The sequence below is a fragment of the Mirounga leonina genome, unplaced genomic scaffold (assembly GCF_011800145.1).
Source record: "Mirounga leonina isolate KUSES-001 unplaced genomic scaffold, KU_Mleo_1.0 Mir_173, whole genome shotgun sequence".
NCBI lineage: Eukaryota > Metazoa > Chordata > Mammalia > Carnivora > Phocidae > Mirounga > Mirounga leonina.
The window spans coordinates 3,717,616-3,738,155 of NW_023270447.1; the positions used below are offsets into that span (position 1 = coordinate 3,717,616).

The following is a 20,540-nucleotide window of genomic DNA, read 5'->3' on the forward strand; positions in this document are numbered from 1 at the left end:
AATAGAATTACTTCATTTGTTTACCAGCTGGGTTGGAAACAAAGAACATACCCAGAACAGAAGACAAACTGGGAAAATAACTCCATTAACATACATCCCACATACAAAGTTTCTTTTACTCTTCCTAATGGCCTATCTAGTTGTATAATCAAAGAAAATACATTCCTAATAACTATAAATAAACACAGTACTATTATCCTTAACTGAAATGTTTTTGTTTTTTCTAATAGACCATTATAGCTATAATTCCTCATTTTTGCACAAACTCATGTCATTTCAATGATTTTTATATTTTATTATTATTTACTTTTCTTCCACACTAGATTTTTTTCCTTTACTTCCTTAATTTTGGTTTCTTGTGTTCATGGCATACCAATGAAAGCAAAAGAGGATTAAAAACCTCAATGCTACATCATTTTAAAAGCTTTAATGCAGATTATGTTCAAATCGGATCCTCCCCTCAAAGGGTTTACATACTATTTAAGAATAAATGATGGGGTTGAGGACTCAAGATTCAAAACAAGAGTGCTCTGCATCTTCATTGTGCTGTCTTCTGCAGCTGTCAAATCTCTTTTTATAGACTTTAGCTCCCTCCACCTTCTATGGGTTCTAATTGAGCATGGATCTTTTCCATTATCAATCCTAGCCCCACAAACAATTTTCATCCATTCAATTTACCACATATATCTAGTTATTCTAGTTTACTTTGTGAAAGAGAAAGTAGTGTAAATTTGTCTTGATTTAGATTTGAATTTTGATTGGTAACTTAGTTTTAAAAGTGATTTTACTATATATTATATCAAATTTAACTCTCAAAATAACGCTCTGAGATAGGTATTATTACAGAAGAGGAAAATGATGCTCAGACAGGTTGAACGACCTATTAATAAGATCATGGGAATGCAAAGCTGAGAAATGAAATCCTATCTTTGTCTCCAAACCCAGTGCTATTTCCACCATTCCACATTACCTCAAACTATTCTTGAGGAAAGAATATTAACAACTACATTTACCTAGCAAAACTGAAGAATTCAACACCAAAATTATATTCCTTTACAACTTGCATACAATGGTCTAATTTTTACAATATGAAAGTACTGAAGTGTTTATTATCCATAGTAACAAGTATGAACAAAAAAATTTCTCAAAGAAATACAAAACTAGAGAAACTAGTTTGATAATGAACCTGATATATCCACCTTTCAACATCAACATTACCAATATGTAATATAGTATGTTTCATCTCTACTTCCATCCTCACTCTCCAACCCCAGATTCTTTTGAAGTACATCCCAGAAAGCATACAATTTCACTTGTAAATATCTTAGTATATATCTCTAAGAGTCATTTTCTTTTTATTTTTTATTGTTATGTTAATCACCATACATTACATCATTAGTTTTTGATGTAGTGTTCCATGATTCATTGTTTGCGTATAACACCCAGTACTCCATTCAGTACGTGCCCTCTTTAAGACTCATCACCATTTTCAAAAAAAATTATCATCATGCCTAAAAAATTAATGATAATTAATTTAAAATCAATCAGATACTGTTTTATTTATTCATTTATAAAAGATTTTATTTTTTGACAGAGAGAGAGACAGTGAGAGAGGGAACACAAGCAGGGGGAGTGGGAGAGGGAGAAGCAGGCTTCCCACTGAGCAAGGAGCCCGACGTGGGGCTCGATCCCAGGACCCTGGGATCATGACCTGAGCCGAAGGCAGATGCTTAACAACTGAGCCACCCAGGTGCCCCTCAGATACTGTTTTAAAGTTTAGAAACTAATTTCATTTTACTATCAGTCTCCATTTCTCTTTACCTTCACAAATAGGTCACAAAATATTTCATAAAGCATTATATCTCTCAGGAGGTTCCTTAGTGTTTGAAGGATTATCCCATTTCAAAATTACAAACTCATTGTGCCACAGAAACTCCTCCAGGGATGGATGAGGACTGCCACAACGAAAGAACCATATGGATAACACATTACATGCTACCTGTTTACCAGAGTAGAATAGTAATTTATACTAGGCCATGACTCCTAACATAAAGGACACAAAGTATTATCTGCAATTATACAACAATCCAGTTAATATACAGAATGCTGATCTTAGAACATTGATGAAGCCAGAGCTTTGTTTGGCATATTCTTACTAAAAATAGTTACAGAGTTTAAAGTTTCTTTTGGTGAAGTCCTATACCAATATATAACCATATTTGACCTATCATGGAAGAAGGACAAATCTAAGATCTTCCTACAGGGAGTAGTATAATCCACTCCTTACCTGCTGCTCTTACAGTATTAAGAAGTATACCATCCTTGAAAATGCTTAGTAAGACAGATAAAATCTTACTTACTAGATTCATCTGATAGTTATGTCCAATGGAATTCAATGGACATTTCATCAAACGTGCACTATGAGTCAGATAACAAGCTAGCCATCATGGCTGCCCTAAGGAAGTTAATGGTCAAAGAAGGGAGTAGTCAAGGAGGAGACAAACATATAAACAGATACAATGAATTTTAATAGAGTTGATACAAAGAAAGAAATATGCAAAGGATGTTATGTGAGCACAGGGAGGGCACATAGTCAAAATATACTGTTTAAAAATGGTTTCCAGGAGTAGATAATTCAAGTCATAGGGTGCAGCATGAGCAAAGGCACAGAACATGGAAGAGCAAGACATGTATAGAGAACCAGAACTCAAAGCGCAAGGTGAGGACTGGAGAAAGTAAGGACAAAGGAATACACAGAGGCTAGAAAATGGAAGATCTTGCATACTATGTTAAGCTTGACTCTGCCCTACAGGTGACTAGGAGCCACCATAGTGATAAAGCAGCATTTGTGTAGTTAGCTCTGTGTTTTTAGACTGAGCCCTCTAGCAGCAAATTAAAAAGATGGATTCTAAGAGGTAAGAATGGAGAATAGAGGGGCACGTGGGTGGCTCAGTCGGTTAAGCATCTGCCTTCGGCTCAGGTCATGATCCCAGGGTCCTGGGATCGAGCCCCGCATCGGGCTCCCTGCTCGGCCGGGAGCCTGCTTCTCCCTCTCCCTCTGTCTGCTTCTCCCCCTGCTTGTGCTCCTTCTCTCTCTGTCAAATAAATGGATGAAATCTTTAAAAAAAAAAAAAAAAAAAGAATGGAGAATAGAGGGAGTCTGGAAGGAAGATGATGGGGGCCTAAACTACTGCAGGGATAGGGAGGATCCAGATGGGTAGATCAATCTGGATCAACATTTAGGATCAACTGGCATGACTTCACACTGGATAGAGAGTAAGAAAGGAAAAAAGCATGTAAGATAACTCCCAGGTTTCTGGAACTATGCCCAAAAGGGTAGAGTGAGGGCCTTTCATATAATAAAAGCTCATTTTAATTATGTTGAATGTCCTCCATTTCTTTTATTCAAAACTTTTTATTTTTATTTTTTAAAAGATTTTATTTATTGAGAGACAGAGCACACGCACAAGCGGGGGGAGCAGCAGGCAGAGGGAGAGGGAGAAGCAGGCTCCCTGCTAAGCAAGGAGCCCAATGTGGGACTCAAGCCCAGGACCCTGGGATCTTGTCCTGAGCCGAAGGCAGACGCTTAACAACTGAGCCACCCAGGTGCCCCTTCTTCTTTTTTTTTTTTTAAATAGAAATACCCTCATCTTACCTATATAAACTTTTGTGGTGGCACTTTGCCCTAACATGAGTCATCTGCTCCAAAAGACAACAAATCTATTTCCTAAACATACGTTAAGATATCTAAGATTTGGTAATCAACAACTTCAACTTAATAGAGATGCTGAATACTACCCATTGCTACAAGTTCTGATGTTTAATACTAACTTAAAACAGTTTTGATAAAGAATCTATTAGTATCCTGAAAACCCTACTAATAATTACATGCCTTTCATTCCAATATTTATGTTTATGTTCATTTTATTGTTTAGTGCAATGACCAGAACTTTTAGAATAAAATGTTAAATAATGATGCAGATATCACTGCTTTGTTCCTAAATGTATCCAAAATGTCATTAATATTTTATCACTAAATATTAAACTGGCTATTAGTTTATCATGTTTAGAAAGTACCCACCCCTTTCAACATTACCCACTTTTTAAAAAGCTCATTTATAAAAGATCACCATTTCAAAACTGAAACACAAAAATTAGGTCATTCATCTGACCATATTACAAATCCATCTTTTACCCCAAACATTTAGAAATATATTTCATTTTTATATTTGCATTACAATAGTTAGAAAATATAAAGTAACTATTCATAAACTCGTCCACAAAACATTAATAAACAATAATATATAATCGATCTTCACCACCATTTTCCTATAGAAAGGATATAAAAACTTATAACAAACACAACAAAAACAAAATATCATTTATAGGAGATACTAACTAAGGCTAGTATATTTTGAATACATTCGAATTTAAATTTGAAATGATCAGAGCTAAATACATGTTTAAATAAGGATTAAAAGCCACCATGAAAGCAGTAGTCTTACCTGTAACGAACATGAAAAGAATAGTCTTCCCTCATGCTTATCAAATTTTCCTCCATCGAGTCATATTATAAGCTGAGTAAAATATGAAATTATTTTATTTAGTGCCAATCCAGTTCTTTACAATGTAGAATTGTTGCAGAACATTGTCCGGTTAGTATATTAATGAGTTGGTGTTAATACATCCTAAGCTCCTGCTTCTTCTTTATTAATAATGAAAGGAGGTCAATGTCAGACAGCTTAAAGGTTCAAAATGTGTCCCAAATCCTTGCATCTCTGGCCCTTTCAGGAGCACTTCAGCAACATTTCTGCAAAAGGAATACAAGATGCCTTGCTTGAAGTCCTATTTTCAAAGAATAACCTAAAGTAATTCCAATCTGTACATAATCGCACAGCTAACTCCACAGACTGCTGTCATGTCAATCACAGGAGAAAAACAGCAAAGGGCTTAACTGTCGCCATAAAGCTTCTCAATAAGGATGTGAATATATTACATTTATTTGGGACCTGTACCTTAATTTTTTAAATTGTTTTAAAAGACAATAATTTATGTAATATTTTCTATTATAAACAGATATAGAAGAATGTGTTAGAGTATCTAAAGAGATATGATACTTTAAGCTTTAAAAAATGCTATTATAACAGGCAAAATGAGAATTCAGTAATTATTTGAACAAGCCAATTCCAAACTCTAAATTTATTCCTTCAAAGACATTTGTGCTGATAATTAACTTATACTTGTATTCATTTGCTCAGAGTACATTCTATTTTTACTTTTTAAGGTCTTTAAAATGTTTTTATTAATACTGAGTAGGTACAAAAGAAATTTAGAAACTATGTGTATAGTAGAATGACACAACAAACATTTATATAACACCACCCAGTTGAAGATAAAGAACATTATTACTGCCTTTGAAGTCGTCTGGGTGCCTCAACTTAACCAATCACACGTTCCTTTCCCCTCTAAGGTGATCTCTAAACTGAATTTTGTTCATTATTCCCTTGCTTGTCGTTATAACCTTGGTTCAATATCTGCATAGGCCTAAAAATTATATCATTTAATTTTGTATGATTTTACTTAACATTGTTTCCGAGATTCATCTCACTTGTCGCACACAGCTACAGTTTGCATATTTACACTGTGTCATATCCCATTGAATACCAAATATATTTTTTATTCTGCTGTTGATGGGCATTTGGATTGTAGTTTTTGCATTTTTTTGCTACTATTAAAAAAGTATTGCTATGAACATTAGTATTAGTAACTTAATGTACTGGTTAAACAGCAGATAACCTAAAGACAGAATGAGTAAACTAGAAGAATATCTGAAGAAATTATTCAGACATTCACAAAGAGATAAAGAGATGAAAAATACCAAAGAGCAGTTCAGAGAAAAGGGAGACAAAATGAGAGGCTCTACAGAGGTCTAATTACAGTACTAGAAAGAAAAACAAAGAAAAGTAAAGGCAAAATCTTCAGTGATAAAGACAGATTTTTTTCAGACTTGAAGACAGACTTAAATTAGCAGATTGAAGAAGCACACACTAAATCCTAAATAGATAAATGAAAACGAATCCCATACCCAGATATATTACAGAGAAACTATAGGCCATCAGATATAAACTATAACTTCTAAGGCAGCAGTTTAGAGAAACAAATAAGGTAAGATATACATATGTGTGTGTATATAAATACATAGATTATATACACACACACACACACACACACAATTATTAAGTCCTGGAATCTGTTATAAACAACGTTATAGGTCAGTTAGTCTAACATTTATCACAGCATTCCCAGAAAGGTCTTGAGGCGGCTAATCCTAATTTGAACAGTTCTTTTAGAAATTTGTTCCATACTTTGAGCAATCTTTCCATTTCTACCCATTTTTTCCTTTTGCTGCCATCCAATAAACCTAATTCCTTTGCCACATAACATCCTTTTAAATATTTCAACTATAACATAAACTAGACTCTAAATCACACACACCCACTGCTTTGTTAATCAAGTACAGTTAGAAAAGAGGTTAGTAGGGAACAGAGCAGAAAAGGACCCGTGAGGAGGTGGAAGGTGGAAAGGACCAGCCTTGGGAATACTGACAAGCTTCCCAAAGGAAATTAGGTTTTCTTATTAATAATCAGTTTGACATACAAAAAGAAAAACCACAAAATATTCCTTTTATACCTTCCCTGGCCAACAAAGGAAGCAGTGTCTTAAGAAAGGATGAAAAGAAAGGGTAGCAGCTATTAACCCAACAAAACTCTTTTTCTTTTGTTCGGAATCCTCCTTAATAAATAAAACACTATAAAGGAATTAGCGTAGATATTAATAGCCATAGCTTCAAAGTACATCTAGATTACATAACAGCTAAACTGTCAACCAAAAGGTCTTCCCCTACCCATGCTGAGGTTTAGGCTGTTATTTATAAAATGGGGCAGAAGGTGAAGTATTAGAATAAATTTAACTTTGAATTCAATTAAGTTATAATTTACTTGAAATATTTTTTCATCCAGATCATAATGTAATTCCAAATTTTACCAATCATTAAAAAATGTTAACTCCATACTTAATAAAATGTAAACATGGAGTCAAATTAACAAATGCATATAAATGGAGTTGTGAAATACCTTATTTAAGACTGTGTAGAGAAACATTTTAAAAATAATTAAAGTAAGAAGACAGAATGCTATTCACCATTTCAATAAGGACAATTTATAATATGGTTTTACAATTCTCAAAAGAAGTGTATCACAAACAAATCACTCTTACATTACAATCTCCATAACAATAAAGTAGCATTTCTTATAATTATTCACTGAACTAACAAGCAATTCTTTTTTTTTTTAAGATTTTATTTATTTATTCATGAGAGACAGAGAGAGAGAGAAGCAGAGGCAGAGGGAGAAGATGCGGGACTTGATCCCAGGACCCTGGGATCATGACCTGAGCCGAAGGCAGATGCTTAACCAACTGAGCCACCCAGGCGTCCCACAAGCAATTCTTGATTCAATGATTAATTCTGCAAGAACTCTCTAACCAATTTAGTAACAATGTGTTCATTCATGCTCCACATTACACAGAGTTAAAAAACCCACTTCATATTTAACACATAGTTTATATATTACCAGTGTAGCAGTAATAAAATCTGCAATAAATAATAAATTATGTTCATCAGGATAAGAAAATTTAATGACAGGGCCAGGAAATGGAATGGAAATTATAGGTTTGAAAGAACGTTAAAAAGTCATCAAATCTCCAATCTCCATTAAGACTTATAACTAATAATTTACAAGGAAACATATGTCCTTCATAGCATCTCCCAGGTTTTAAAAAACAGTGCTCCCAAAATCTCACTGCTAACAAAAATCTCCCAGGTTTTAAAAAACAGTGCTCCCAAAATCTCACTGCTAACTCACAGCACCTTTTGGTCTGACCAGAGAAATAAAATGAAATAATTTTTTTCTATATGCTAGAAACTGACAAAAGCATATAGAAAGATAAAGTAGTATATAACTCTGCCTCACATTTAATTACCTGATTAGGAAGTCAAAATAGGCAGACTCTCATATGGGTAGGTGGACTTCTAGGCACTGTCCAAGATATGCAATCAGAGTAAATAAATCCTAGCCTTGCTCTACTCCATTGGCAGTAAAATATTTGCGAACTAAGTGATAGGGGAAACATAGGGGATACACAGTTACATGTATATCTTCTCCTTCCAATTTATCCAAACTATCCAACTTAAATGCCAATAACCTCTGGTCTGATTCTTTAAGTATCTCTATAAACTGGTAACACCTATCAGACAATAAATATAATTTACTTTTCTTGCCTCCAGATTAATCTAAATTCTTTAAACTTTTCTTATCCTAATAATTCCCTCTAAAGTGCAATAGTCAAATTCTCCAAATCCCTTTCAGTTGTAATGTTTCAAGTCAGATACAGTAACCTTTTATCAATCTGAGCAGGGATAAATATGGAAGAAGAATCAAGAAAATATTTTATATTTCTTTAAGATTTTATTTATTTATTTGACAGAGACCCAGCGAGAGAGGGAACACAAGCAGGGGGAGTGGGAGAGGGGGAAGCAGGCTTCCCGCAGAGCAGGGAGCCCCATGTGATGTGGGGCTCGATCCCAGGACCCTGGGATCATGACCTGAGCCAAAGGCAGACGTTTAACGACTGAGCCACCCAGGTGCCCCTCAAGAAAATATTTTAAATGAAGTTCTTTTATATTAGACTCAAGGGTACAGGTTATAATAACAAATACACATTGTGGTAATAATGGGGATAATAAAGAAGGATGCAAAAACAAAGTCCAACAGAGAGAAAAGTTCAGTCTGAGTTTAGTGCGGCAGATGTTGAAGAGCCAACTAAATGCAAAAAAAAATGATTTTGATATCAGAATATATGACTGATGTGGGAAATTAGTGCCTAAAGCAAGGTAAGTCAGACCTAAGAATGGCTGGGTACTTAAGTAATCTGGCTAGGAGTACCTAAAGAAAAAGGAAAAACAATGCACACTGACTAGATGTGAGAGGCAAAGGTCATGCAGTAACAGAGAACTTAAAATATTTCCAATTTTCTTTTTTTTTTTAAGAATTTTTTTTTTTTTTTTTTGCGAGAGAGAGAGAATGAGAGGCAGAGAGCATGAGAGGGAGGAGGGTCAGAGGGAGAAGCAGACTCCCTGCTGAGCAGGGAGCCTGATGTGGGACTCAATCCTGGGACTCCAGGATCATGACCTGAGCCGAAGGCAGTCGCTTAACCAACTGAGCCACCCAGGTGCCCCAAAATATTTCCAATTTTCAAGGTAGGTGGAACAGTAGCAGTACACAGTGAGTAACAAATTAGACTGCAAGAAGGATACTTCCAAGAGGAAAAAATGGGTTACACTTTGAATAGGAAAAAGTGGAATACTTCTATTAAACTTGTACTTGGTAAAGTGCTATATTCACAATAGCTGAAAAAAATAAAGATATCAAATGAGATAACTTGAAATCATATAAAATTTGATAAATGGGAAAGAATCTGAGAGGTAAAAAAATAGAACTGAGTGACATTTCTGAATTTTTGCACATCTTTAAAAATTTTTTTAAATACCAATGAGATCTCAATGTTAATACTGCAATAAGTCAGTGGCAAAATTAAAGAGAAACTGCAATGAAAGAAAAAAAGCAATGAATAGTTCTGATTATTTTTTCAACATACTCAATCTCTAAACCAATAATATAACCAAATTTTTACATAATACTCTGAACTAAAGATAACTCAAGGTTATGTATGTACGTGTGTGTATATCCATGTATATCTATGTATAGTGTTGAACATGGTTAGTACCCACTAATAATTGTCATACATGGCAAATATAAATTACTTTACACAATCCCAAATTAATAAAATAAACAATCATACTGATTAGTTAAGCAGATCATTCTATTATCTATCATTTTGGAGAAATGTGAATTTACCACAGATTATGCTATAAAAACTGTATGAATAAAGTTTTCCTTAAGCAAATATATAATCCTAACGCATGCACTCCAATTAAGGTTAAGTCTTAATTTATTGCTAATCTTTATGTCTGCAACAATCAAAAGTTAGTTTGTGAATGTTAAGCCAAGTTAGTTTAGAAAACAAGCATAACTGTGTAACTGCTAACTGAAACACATTTTATTATAAAAACTTTCTAATAAGCTGTTTGTGACTATCAGTCACCTAAACAAATAGAATAAAATTCAAAGAATAGATTAATGGTTCTAGATTCCAAATAAATCTATATCTTAAAGGTATACCACCAGTCAGAAGGGTTTCCAAGTGTATTTGAAATTAAATCTCAAAGGCCATTATGAAAGATATCAAATACATGCAAACTAAGGTAGTATTAATTTCAAACTCTCATTTTTTTATTCTTGGCAGATTAAAAAAAAAAAATTCGGATCCAGAGCCACGGCCTTTCAAAACACAAATGCAACCACTTCAGAGTAGTATAATCCAAACAATTTTAGCAATATACAATAAGAATTCCTTTTCATGTTTTCAATGTTTATACCTAAAAGTTCACCACTCTAAACAACTAAACTATGCATAAACTTCCTTTTTTGATGAGAAAAACCCCTCCTGAATGTGTATTTATTAGTCCTTGCCCTTTCTGATTTAAGGACTCCAATGAATTATCCTTCCTGGATAACTAAATACAAATAAACCACATATGAAATTTCAAATTAGATAAATAAACAAAATGTAATATAGAAGAAGAAAAAGATTTGAATATTTCAAGCCTTCACTGTTGTTAAACAGTGAGAAAGGACCAAGTATGAGTCCACTCATACGAGAAATGCTGAATGTCTGTAGGTCAACAGCAGTTTCCAAAAGTCTCTACATAAAACACTGTGAATATAATAATTATTGCATGAGCAAACTCTTAGTGTCTTTGGTTTGGCAGCCCATGATAAATCAGGAAGAAGTTAAATACTGAAGGTTTTTCGTGGCGGGGGGGGGGGGTGTTGATAAACTAGAAAGAGGCTCTATTTTTAGATTATATATGGAGTTAATCTGAATTATGCCAGTGACTACACTAATCACTAAAACTGCTGTTTTGTAATTATAATCCTCAGTGATTACAATAATTCAAGAGGATAAAGCAGTTCCTTCAAAATTTCAAGGAGATTACTTTTATGCAACATCCCTAATCTTGGTTTCCTTTTTCCCTACAAAGCAGTTATTGAATCAAAAGTCCTGCTCCAACAAGATTACTTATTTTTTTTTAAGTAGGCTCCACACCCAATGTGGGGCTCGAACTCACAACCCCAAGATCAAGCGTCACATGCTCCTGGGCGCCTGCGTGGCTCAGTTGTTAGGTCTGCCTTCGGCTCAGGTCATGATCCCAGGGTCCTGAGATTGAGGCCAGCTTCTCCCTCCCCCACTCCCCCTGCCTGTGTTCTCTCACGGTCTCTCTGTCAAATAAATAAATAAAATCTTAAAAAAAAAAAAAAGGTCACATGCTCTACACCAACTGAGCCAGCCAGGTACCCCAAGATTACTTATTTATATTTACAAATATAGGGATGCCTGGGTGGCTCAGTTGGTTAAGCATCTGACTCTTGGTCTCAGCTCAGGTCTTGATCTAAGGATTGTGAGTTCAAGCCCCAAGTTGGGCTCCACGCTGGGCATGGAGTGTGTGTGTGTGTGTGTGTATATATATATATATATATATGTATGTTCGACTAAAGGAATAAGTATGTTCATTAGAATAAAATTAGTACTTCTCCCTATTACTTAGTTTTATTTCTCATCAAACTGAAGCCCAGAGTTTACAAATAATGTTAATTTTCTCTCCTATAATGTTAAATAGATATGGTTCTTTTAATCCATTAGTAAAATTAATAACCTTTTGAAAGAGTTTCAATTAGACACCTGCATAAGGAAAAGGATTTCTAGTTAACTGTTCGAAACACATAAAAATTGATACATAGAATTATTACAATACCAAAGTTATAAAAGACATAGTAATGACTCTTAAAAAAAAAAAGACATTCTAAATTTTCATAATCCCAATTATATTTTCAGTGCTCTCTGAATGACTACTCAGGTTACAGAACCAGGAGATCACAAGAATATGTCTGCAATCCAAAAACACTGATGATTCACACTAAGCCCAATTTCTACCAAAAAAACCCCTCCTGAATGTGTATTTATTAGTCCTTGCCCTTTCTGATCTGTAACCTTTTTATTAATAAATAAGGAGAAATAAATTCCAAATGCAAGAGGGTTAAAAATGTCTAAAAACGGTCCCTAGAGAGTTTGAATTTTGAATTCTTTATAGGAAAATGTAACTTTGTCCTCTTCCAAAAGTTATCACTATCCTGTGGAAAAATGTTTTATTTAATTCAATAATGTTATGAGATGACATGGGAAGAATGATTCTAAATAAAAAGGACCATAAAAAACTTTTTGGAAGCAAGGATATCTGTACTGCACCTTGAAGGATGGGTAGACCTTATTAGGCAAATGAAGGAAAGGCATTGCAGTCACAGGGAAATGGCTCAAGCAAAAGCAAGGGGGTAAGAATGCACAGAACGTATACCCAGGACAAGCACACTGGGTTGGGAGTAGGAAAAGTCTAAGAAGGTACTAAAGTGTTAGGGACTGTGAATATGTATGTGGCCTTGTATTAAACCTTGCAATTTTTTCAACAAAGGAATAGCAAAGTCGGATCTGTGTTAAATAAACTGCAGCAACACAGGGTAAAGGAGGGAGACAGAAAGAAGATACTTCGAAAACTCCAGAAGCAACTACTGAACAGGAAGTTTTCTCTTGTCATCTCAAAACACCAAGCAAATTACTTTGCACATAATCGATGCCCAACAAACGTTTTTTAATTTCTTGCCTGGGAAGAAGATAAGAACTATGAAGTAGCAAAGAATCCTATACTAGTGAGAAAACTGGGCTTTAATACATATATGCTCCACAGTAAAGAGTATATTCATATTCATGTAAATAACTCAGGAAAGTTTTACTTAATTTTTTACTGTTTTTATAAAGATGATTACAGGATATTGAAAATGTTATATGATTTATAAGGTACTGAAAGGAAGACAGCGGTCTTAAAAGGAGGACTGAAATATTTCTGCATAGTTCCCAATAAAACACAACACCTACAGGCATCTTAAAAGTGGATTGTGTCCCTACAAATGGAATCCAGAGACCTGGAGGAAATTTAAACAACTGCAGAGAAGCAACAGAGCATGTGCTCTGCGATCAGGTCACAGTTTGACTTATTAGTTATATGATCTTGAGCTAGTTAAACTCTCAGAATTGGTTTGGGCATAATGACACTTATCCAACGTGTGTTGTGATGATTAGAGATCCATTTTATAAAGTATCTAACCCAGTGCCTGGCTCTGGTACTTAACAAAAGTACTCAATAAAGTATAGTAGTAATAATGGTAGTAGCTGTTATTACTTTTTTGAATGTCTATTAGATTTAGAATAGTCTAAATCTACATCAGTTTTTTAATTTTCAAATTCCAGAGAACTAATTAAAAATTTTACCGTTTAGGTAAATCTTAAGTACAAGGCCATTTAAAAAATTACTATAGCCTATCTTCGTTGTAATTAGCTTAGTACCAAGTCTGAGATTTATATTAAAATATAACATTTGTAACCTTGCATGTCTGATTTAATAACATTAGAAAATACAACTAAACTGCTGATCTAGCCAAAGCAGATTTGGGGGGAAACGCCTCTACAACAATACCATACAACTTTTTACATTGTATCTGCTCCAAGGAACTTGCCAGAACGAATCCATGGTAAGGTGGAAAGCAGAGTAAATCTGAGACTGCCCTTACACCATCACCCCTCCAGCCCTCACTCTACACACACACACACACCCCCCCCCCCCCCCGGTCAATCAACAGTGATCGTTTAGAAGTAAGCAACATAAAAAGCAACGAAAGCTGCTTCTCGAATAGGGACAGCCCAAGCAAAAAATGGTCTTTATCAGAGGTAATCACAGTGTGGTTATCAGACCAGAAATCTTCGGGCACCCTTCTAAAGTGGCAGCTTGAAAATTCAGCTCGATTGGTATGTTAACCCCACACACACCACGAAAGACTCCAACTCAAGTTGACAGAATGGAAAGCCAAGAAGCTACTCTGCTTAAACTCTGCGGCAGGGTTAAATCATGCATTAAGGCAAGTAAAATTTCCATCCTTACTCGTTTTCTTTAACGAAGCTCAAATGATACCAGTTAAAATGATCCAACTGGTTACCACTAAAACAAAGAAAATTATAGATTTTCCACGTTTTAACTCTTCGAAGATATCTATAAATGATACAGATTTTCGGATAAGGGCTTTCTTAACATCCTCTGCTTACTAAAACTTTTTGCAGCCACTACAATATCTACGGTAACTCGACAAGTCGGTGCCCCGAATGCATGAGTTGAAAAGTGGTGAACGCAGGTGTTTGACAAACACTGCCCGCTTTAGACAGCAAGCGCATGACTCCAAGTGAATGCTATCTGCCTCGGATTAATTCCACGGGGATTCGCGTTTTTAATCCACCGTTTGTTACACTCAGAATACGTGAGGAGTCGCTGTGCCCTATCATATACTCTCTATTTTTTAAAAAAGTTAGGGAACAAAGCTCTCAAACTTGACTCCCATTTAAAAATCTCGCCGCAAGAAAGCAACTCGCACTTCACCCCGTTTCTGGTTTCCTCACTCGGGTCCCCGCCGCGCGGGTCCCCGCCGCCCACCCGAACAAAGCAGGCGGACCCCAGACCCGGGACACAGAACCTCCTCACCCAGCCCCGCACACACTCGCCCCTCCCAGTCAGCTCCCTCCGCGGGGCGCCCTGAGACGCCTCAGAACTCACCTCCCGCGGGCCGGCGAGTCCCGGGAGCGCGGCGGCCGCGACGGAGCCGCAGCAGCGGCCGCCTCAGGCGACGGACGGGTGGCCGCGGCCCCTCCCCCAGGCGGGTCCGCGCGCCAGGGGCGCCTCGCCACGCAGAGGCACTGCGGGAGGCAGGCACTCGCCCCCCGCCTCCGCTCGCCGCAGGTCACGTGGGCCAGAGCTCGCGCGGCTCTCCCCCCACCCAGGGGTCGCGCGGCGCCGCCGGCCTCCACAGCGCCCCTCCTCTGCGCCTGCGCCCCAGCTCCAGTAGCTCCCATTCAAACCGACAACGCCCCGCGTCTTTCGGACCCGCCAATGGCCAGCGCGGGGGGCGGGGCGGGGCGGGGCGGGGCGGGGCGGTTGTCCGCGCCTCTGCCTCCACCGTCCCGGGGCGGGGCACTGCGCGTCAGGCTGAGGGGGCCCCTGGGGGGCGTGGCCCTCCGCTGTTCCGGGGCCTGTCGTCAAGCACCAAGTTGAAACTGCTTTCCTGCCTCTTACTTCTTCTTCAGACCCTGAAGGGTGGAGCGATAAGTATCGTCCAAAGAGTCTTCAGAGAGGGTCCGGCCCGGACCCCTTTAAAAGATGGGCGCCCGGAACAAATGCGTCCTGCGCTGACGGCTCGGTCCAGCCTAGAGAACGAGTTTCCCAAGCGGCCTATGCGGGATGTTTAAGAAAAAGGGCTCTGTGACAGGAACAGAGGGACCCGTGTCAAAGTCCGAACAAGGCAGCCTCAGTTCTGGCGGCCCTGTCACAATTCCGGCGTTTCCAGCTGTTAAGAAAGCAAACTTGTGTTGACTGCAGAGTTGCCGGATCCCAGGAAAACTGGGTGGCGCTTGACTCAGTTTCAGGCCGCTATATTCCAGATACACTGGGAAGAGGCGGTTTTATTTCCATGCACCTCCTCCATTATCAGGTTTAACCAAAACATAGGTCTCAGTTCTTCACAGAAACACCAAGACTACAGGCTCTTTGGGCTGAAGAGTCGGATGAATTTAATTAGATTATTTCTCAAACATTTCTCCACTGAAATGAAATTTAAATGTTTCTGCAGGCTTAAGGGTGTGTTAGAGAAAACCCCACTTTCAGTATCTCTCTGAATGATGGCCATAACCAGTGATCCAGCATTTCTCTTCCTGGGAACGTGTTATGTATCGCAAATTGGTTACAATAACAGCTTTGGCATCACACTTGACCCGGATTTGAGTTACATCTTTGCCACTTATGGGCTGATTGACCTTAAAGGAGTTACTTATCCTCTTTAGCCTTAGTTTCCTCAACTGCAAAACACAGGTAATAAAAGTGGTGGTTATGCTTCCGTGAGGTAAGTTTTGTTAAGCGCCTGACTGCTTGATAAATGGCACCTATTATTATTATCAGCAACTACCTTTAAAATCAGGTACTTATAAACAACAACTGAATTAGATGGCTGTACCATTTCAGAGGTAGGTATTATAATTCTTTCTTACTCATAAATTCTTTTTTGGGTGTTGATAGAATGTTTTCCTATCAACCATTGTCCAAAACAAATCATGTCCCGCCTGCAAATCTTCTCTTACACATGTGACTTTCTGTCACTGGTATTAGTTATCTCCATCTTACTCAAGTTGAATTAGTTTTTAAAGTATCTTTTAAAAGGCATAAATCAGATTATGTCACTCTCCTATTTGAAAACCTTTAGTGATTTATCATTTGATTTAAAATAAAATCTAAATTCCCTACCATGGCCCACAAAGCCCTAAGTCATCTTGCCCTATCCACCTCTCTACTCTCCAGTATTTCCTTCTCCTCCTGGTTTACTTTGCACTTCGCTCCAAGTACACAGGATATTTCTCCAGCCCTAGAACAGACCAAGCCTCGGGGTTCTCTCAGAGCCTTCTCCCCGGCAGTTCCCCCTGCCAAGATTTTTTCCCTCAGGCCCTTTAAATGGCTAGCTACTTGTCAGCCCTCAGCTTTCAGCTTATTCATTACAGTATTTAGCAAGTATTTATTAAGTTTCTGCTATGTGTCAGAAACTGTTCTAGGTGCTGGGAATATAGCAATGAGCAAGAGGGAGCACAGCCCCTGCTTCCATGGAGTTCAATAAAAATAAATAAGAAAGGGGAGGGGGGTGGGAGGATGGGTTAGCCTGGTGGTGGGTATTGAGGAGGGCACATTCTGCATGGAGCACTGGGTGTTGTGCACAAACAATGAATCATGGAACACTGCATCAAAAACTAATGATGTAATGTATGGTGATTAACATAAGAATAAAATTTAAAAAAAAAAGATATAAAAAAATAATAAAATAAAATAAATAAGAAAAATACCAGGTTGTGACAGGTACCATGCAGAGAATTCAAAGGGGGGTGATGTGAGGGTGAGTGACTGAAAGACAACTTTACATTGAGGGTCAAGGTAAGAAAGTCCACTTTGAGAAGACAGTATTCAAACCAAGACTTTAATTATAAGGAGCCAACTTTTAAGCAAATCTCAGGGAAGAGAACATTAGGCAAAGGGAACAGCTAGTGCAAAGCCCTGTGAGGGCAAGCTTTGTGGGTTTGTGAAACTGGAAAAAGACCACTATTGCTTAAGTGAAATGAGGTAGAGAAGAACCTACAGGGTGAAGTCATACCAGATCATGTAGACCTTTGTAAGCCAGGACAATGAGTTTGGGCTTTACTTTCTAAATGTAATAGTAGCCAGAGGAAGATTTAAACATGGGAATAACTTCATTTGTTTATATTTTTAAAGGAACACTCAGAAACAAAACCAGAATTTCAGACATTCTATAAGACAATTAGCCCAGACTCTTCACAAACATCATTGTCATGAAAAACAAACCAACCAAAAAAGGTACATGAATCTTGTGGAGTCCTAAATCAGAGAGAGAGAAAATGAGAGAGAGACTATAAAAGACATTTAAGAAACAATTGGAGAAATTTGAATATAGATAATATATTAGGTAATATTATAGAATTACTATCAATTTTCCTAGAGGTGACATGGAATTATGGTTATATAGGAAAATTTTTTTATTTTTAGGAGATGCAAGCTGAAGTACTTAAGAATAAAAAACCATGACTTCAACTTATATGCAAATGGTTCAGCAAAAGACAGAGAAAGAAGAGAAATACAAACTAAATATTAACACTTAGACCTAGGTTAAGATATATCTCTTACTCTTATACTATATTATTCATGTATTATTCTTTTATTTTTTCTAGAAATTTGGAATTTTTCAGAATAAAAAGTAGGGAAGAAAATCGCTCCATAGGCTTCCATGTCTGAAAGTAATAACCCAGATACCCTGTTCACTCTCTCACTGAAAACAACTTAAAATGCTTTCAAATATTTAAAAAAATATATAAAATTTATCAATGACCTAGCATTCAAGTAAGGATTACTCAGAAGCTAGGAACTAGTAAAATAGATAAGCAGATGAACTTGAGATTTAGTTGTCACAGTCTCATGAGACATGGAAAAAAGAGACAAAGGCCAGGTCCTACCAAGATGAGGAATCTAATAAGAGACTCCACACATAAGCCAGGATCTCCCAAAGTCCTTGTCAACCTTTTCTCAGAAGACAACAAAAGAAAATTGCCTGCAATCGTCCTTAACATAGAATAGAGGAGGATATATCTCCTGATATTTTTTTCTGTGTTTTTTGTTTTGTTTTGTTTTGTTTTTTACCAAAGGCAATAATCTGCTCTACATGGCTTGTCTGAAACTCAAGCACATAATTTACTTTAAAGTGGTTTCAGGTTGATGGTGCCCCTAGGCAGCTGGTAAAGGTGAACCAGATCACTACTAGAGACTGTTTGTATCTCCCCAAAATTTATATGTTTAAACCTAATTCCCATTGTGATAGTATAGGGAGATAGGGCCTTAGATTAGGTCAAGAGTGTAGAGCACTCATGAATGAGATTAGTGCCCTTATAAAAAAGACCCAAAGAGCAGCCTCACACACAGGGATACAGTAAGATGACACCCCTCTAAGAACCAAGAAATGGGCCTTCACCAGACACGATGTGCTGGCACCTTGATTTTGGACTTCCCAGCTTCCAGAACTGTGAGGAATAAATGTTTTGTTTAAGCAATCCAGTTTATGGTATTTTGTCAGCTCAAGCTAACTAAGACACCGACTTGATCCAGACCCCCAAAATTTACACAGCAGAAGTTCCAAGAAATGTGAACTCTCAGTCAAATTACAAATCATACAAAGAAACAAAGCATCTTATACAAGAATTAGCAGGAAAAAAATAACAAAATCAAACTCTTAAAGACTTTGAAATTGTAATTACCAGCCATAGAGTATAAATATGTTTAATAGATTTAAGGCAATAAAATAAAAGATTGAAGATACGAATAAAGAGCAAAATTCTTTCAAAAATGAACAAGCAGGTTTAAAAAATAATTTTAAAAACCTTATAGACTTAAAAAAAAAAGACACATAATAATTAAAATTTAAAAGTCAACAGGCAGGGGATACCTGGGTGGCTCAGTCGGTTAAGCATCCAGCTCTTTTTTTTAAGATTTTATTTATTTGAGAGAGAGCGCGCACCGGGGGTGGGGGGGGAGGGGCAGAGGGATAGGGAGAAGCAGACCCCTGCTGAACAGGGAGCCTGATGCAAGGCTTGATCCCAGGACCCTGAGAGTATGACCTGAGCCATAGTCAGACACTTAACCAGCTGGGCCTTCCAGGCACCCCAGCATCCAACTCTTGATTTCAGTTCAGGTCATGGTCTCAGAGTAGTGAGATCAAGCCCCACTTTGGGCTCTGTGCTGGGCATGGAACCTGCTTAAGAATATCTCTCTCCCTCTGTCTCTCCCCTCCTGCTTGCTCTTGTGCTTTCTCCCTAAAAAAAAAAAAGTCAATGGGCGGGCTTAACAGCAGATTAGACATGCTGAAGAAAAAATTAGCAAACTAGAAGATAGAACCAAATTAATTTTTTCACATAAAAGAGAAACATGGAGGATAGAGGGAGATCTAACATGTCTAATCAAAATTCTAAAATGAAAAGAAAATGGACAATACCTTAGGCAAGATTTTAAAAAAAGAAAAAGAAAATAGATATTTACACATAAGATAATGAAAATACAGAGCACCAAAAGCAAAGTAACTTTATAACCATTGCAAGAGAAAGGGCTGACCACCTCCAATGAAACAACACTTAGCTGATAGGTGACTTTGCAACTGTAAAAATATAACCCAGAAGAATGTAGTGAGAGAAAATGACTGTCAACCTAGAATTATTTAACCAGTAGAAATATCTTCTAAAAATGAGAGTGAAATAAAGGCATATTTAGGTAAACAAAAACTGATTTTGCCATCACAGACCCTCACTAACTGAAGTTATAAAGGTTACCTTTCAAGAAGGAAAATGATTTTAAATGGAAAGATGCAAGAAGGTGGTGATAACCACAGTAAGTGGTAAACATTTGGATACCACTATTAACTGATGTCATTGTTCTTTCTTGCCTTGTAAATTCACTCATTCATCTATTCAAGAACATGTTTTTAAATACCTATTATGTGCTAAACACTATACTGAGTGCTAGGGACATAGCAGTGGCATTTTTACTGCATTTCCACATTGCTTGAAAACCCCTCTGGTGTTAACACTGCTGATACTGACATTTCCTTGATCCTTTCCCA

At 37.1% G+C, this 20,540-nt stretch overlaps 2 protein-coding genes across 4 annotated transcripts in view; one reads left to right on the forward strand and one right to left on the reverse strand.

The window, feature by feature from the left end:
• The window catches only part of GPSM2 (G protein signaling modulator 2), a 58,649-nt gene extending 43,516 nt beyond the window's left edge, over positions 1–15,133 (reverse strand). For 2 of the 3 annotated variants that reach the window (XM_035017877.1, XM_035017875.1), the window contains exon 1: positions 4,506–4,577. In XM_035017877.1, the coding sequence (XP_034873768.1) occupies positions 4,506–4,561 (56 nt within the window). In that variant the 5' untranslated portion in view covers positions 4,562–4,577. Of the gene's footprint in view, positions 1–4,505; positions 4,578–14,887 lie in introns of those variants that run through there. The other variant, XM_035017876.1, reaches the window with a different exon arrangement.
• A 1,059-nt stretch (positions 15,134–16,192) lies between these two features.
• AKNAD1 (AKNA domain containing 1) overlaps positions 16,193–20,540 on the forward strand; it is a 55,741-nt gene continuing 51,393 nt past the window's right edge. The window contains exon 1 of the mRNA XM_035020279.1: positions 16,193–16,226. The gene's annotated coding sequence lies outside the window, so the exon portion shown is untranslated. The remainder of the gene's footprint in view (positions 16,227–20,540) is intronic.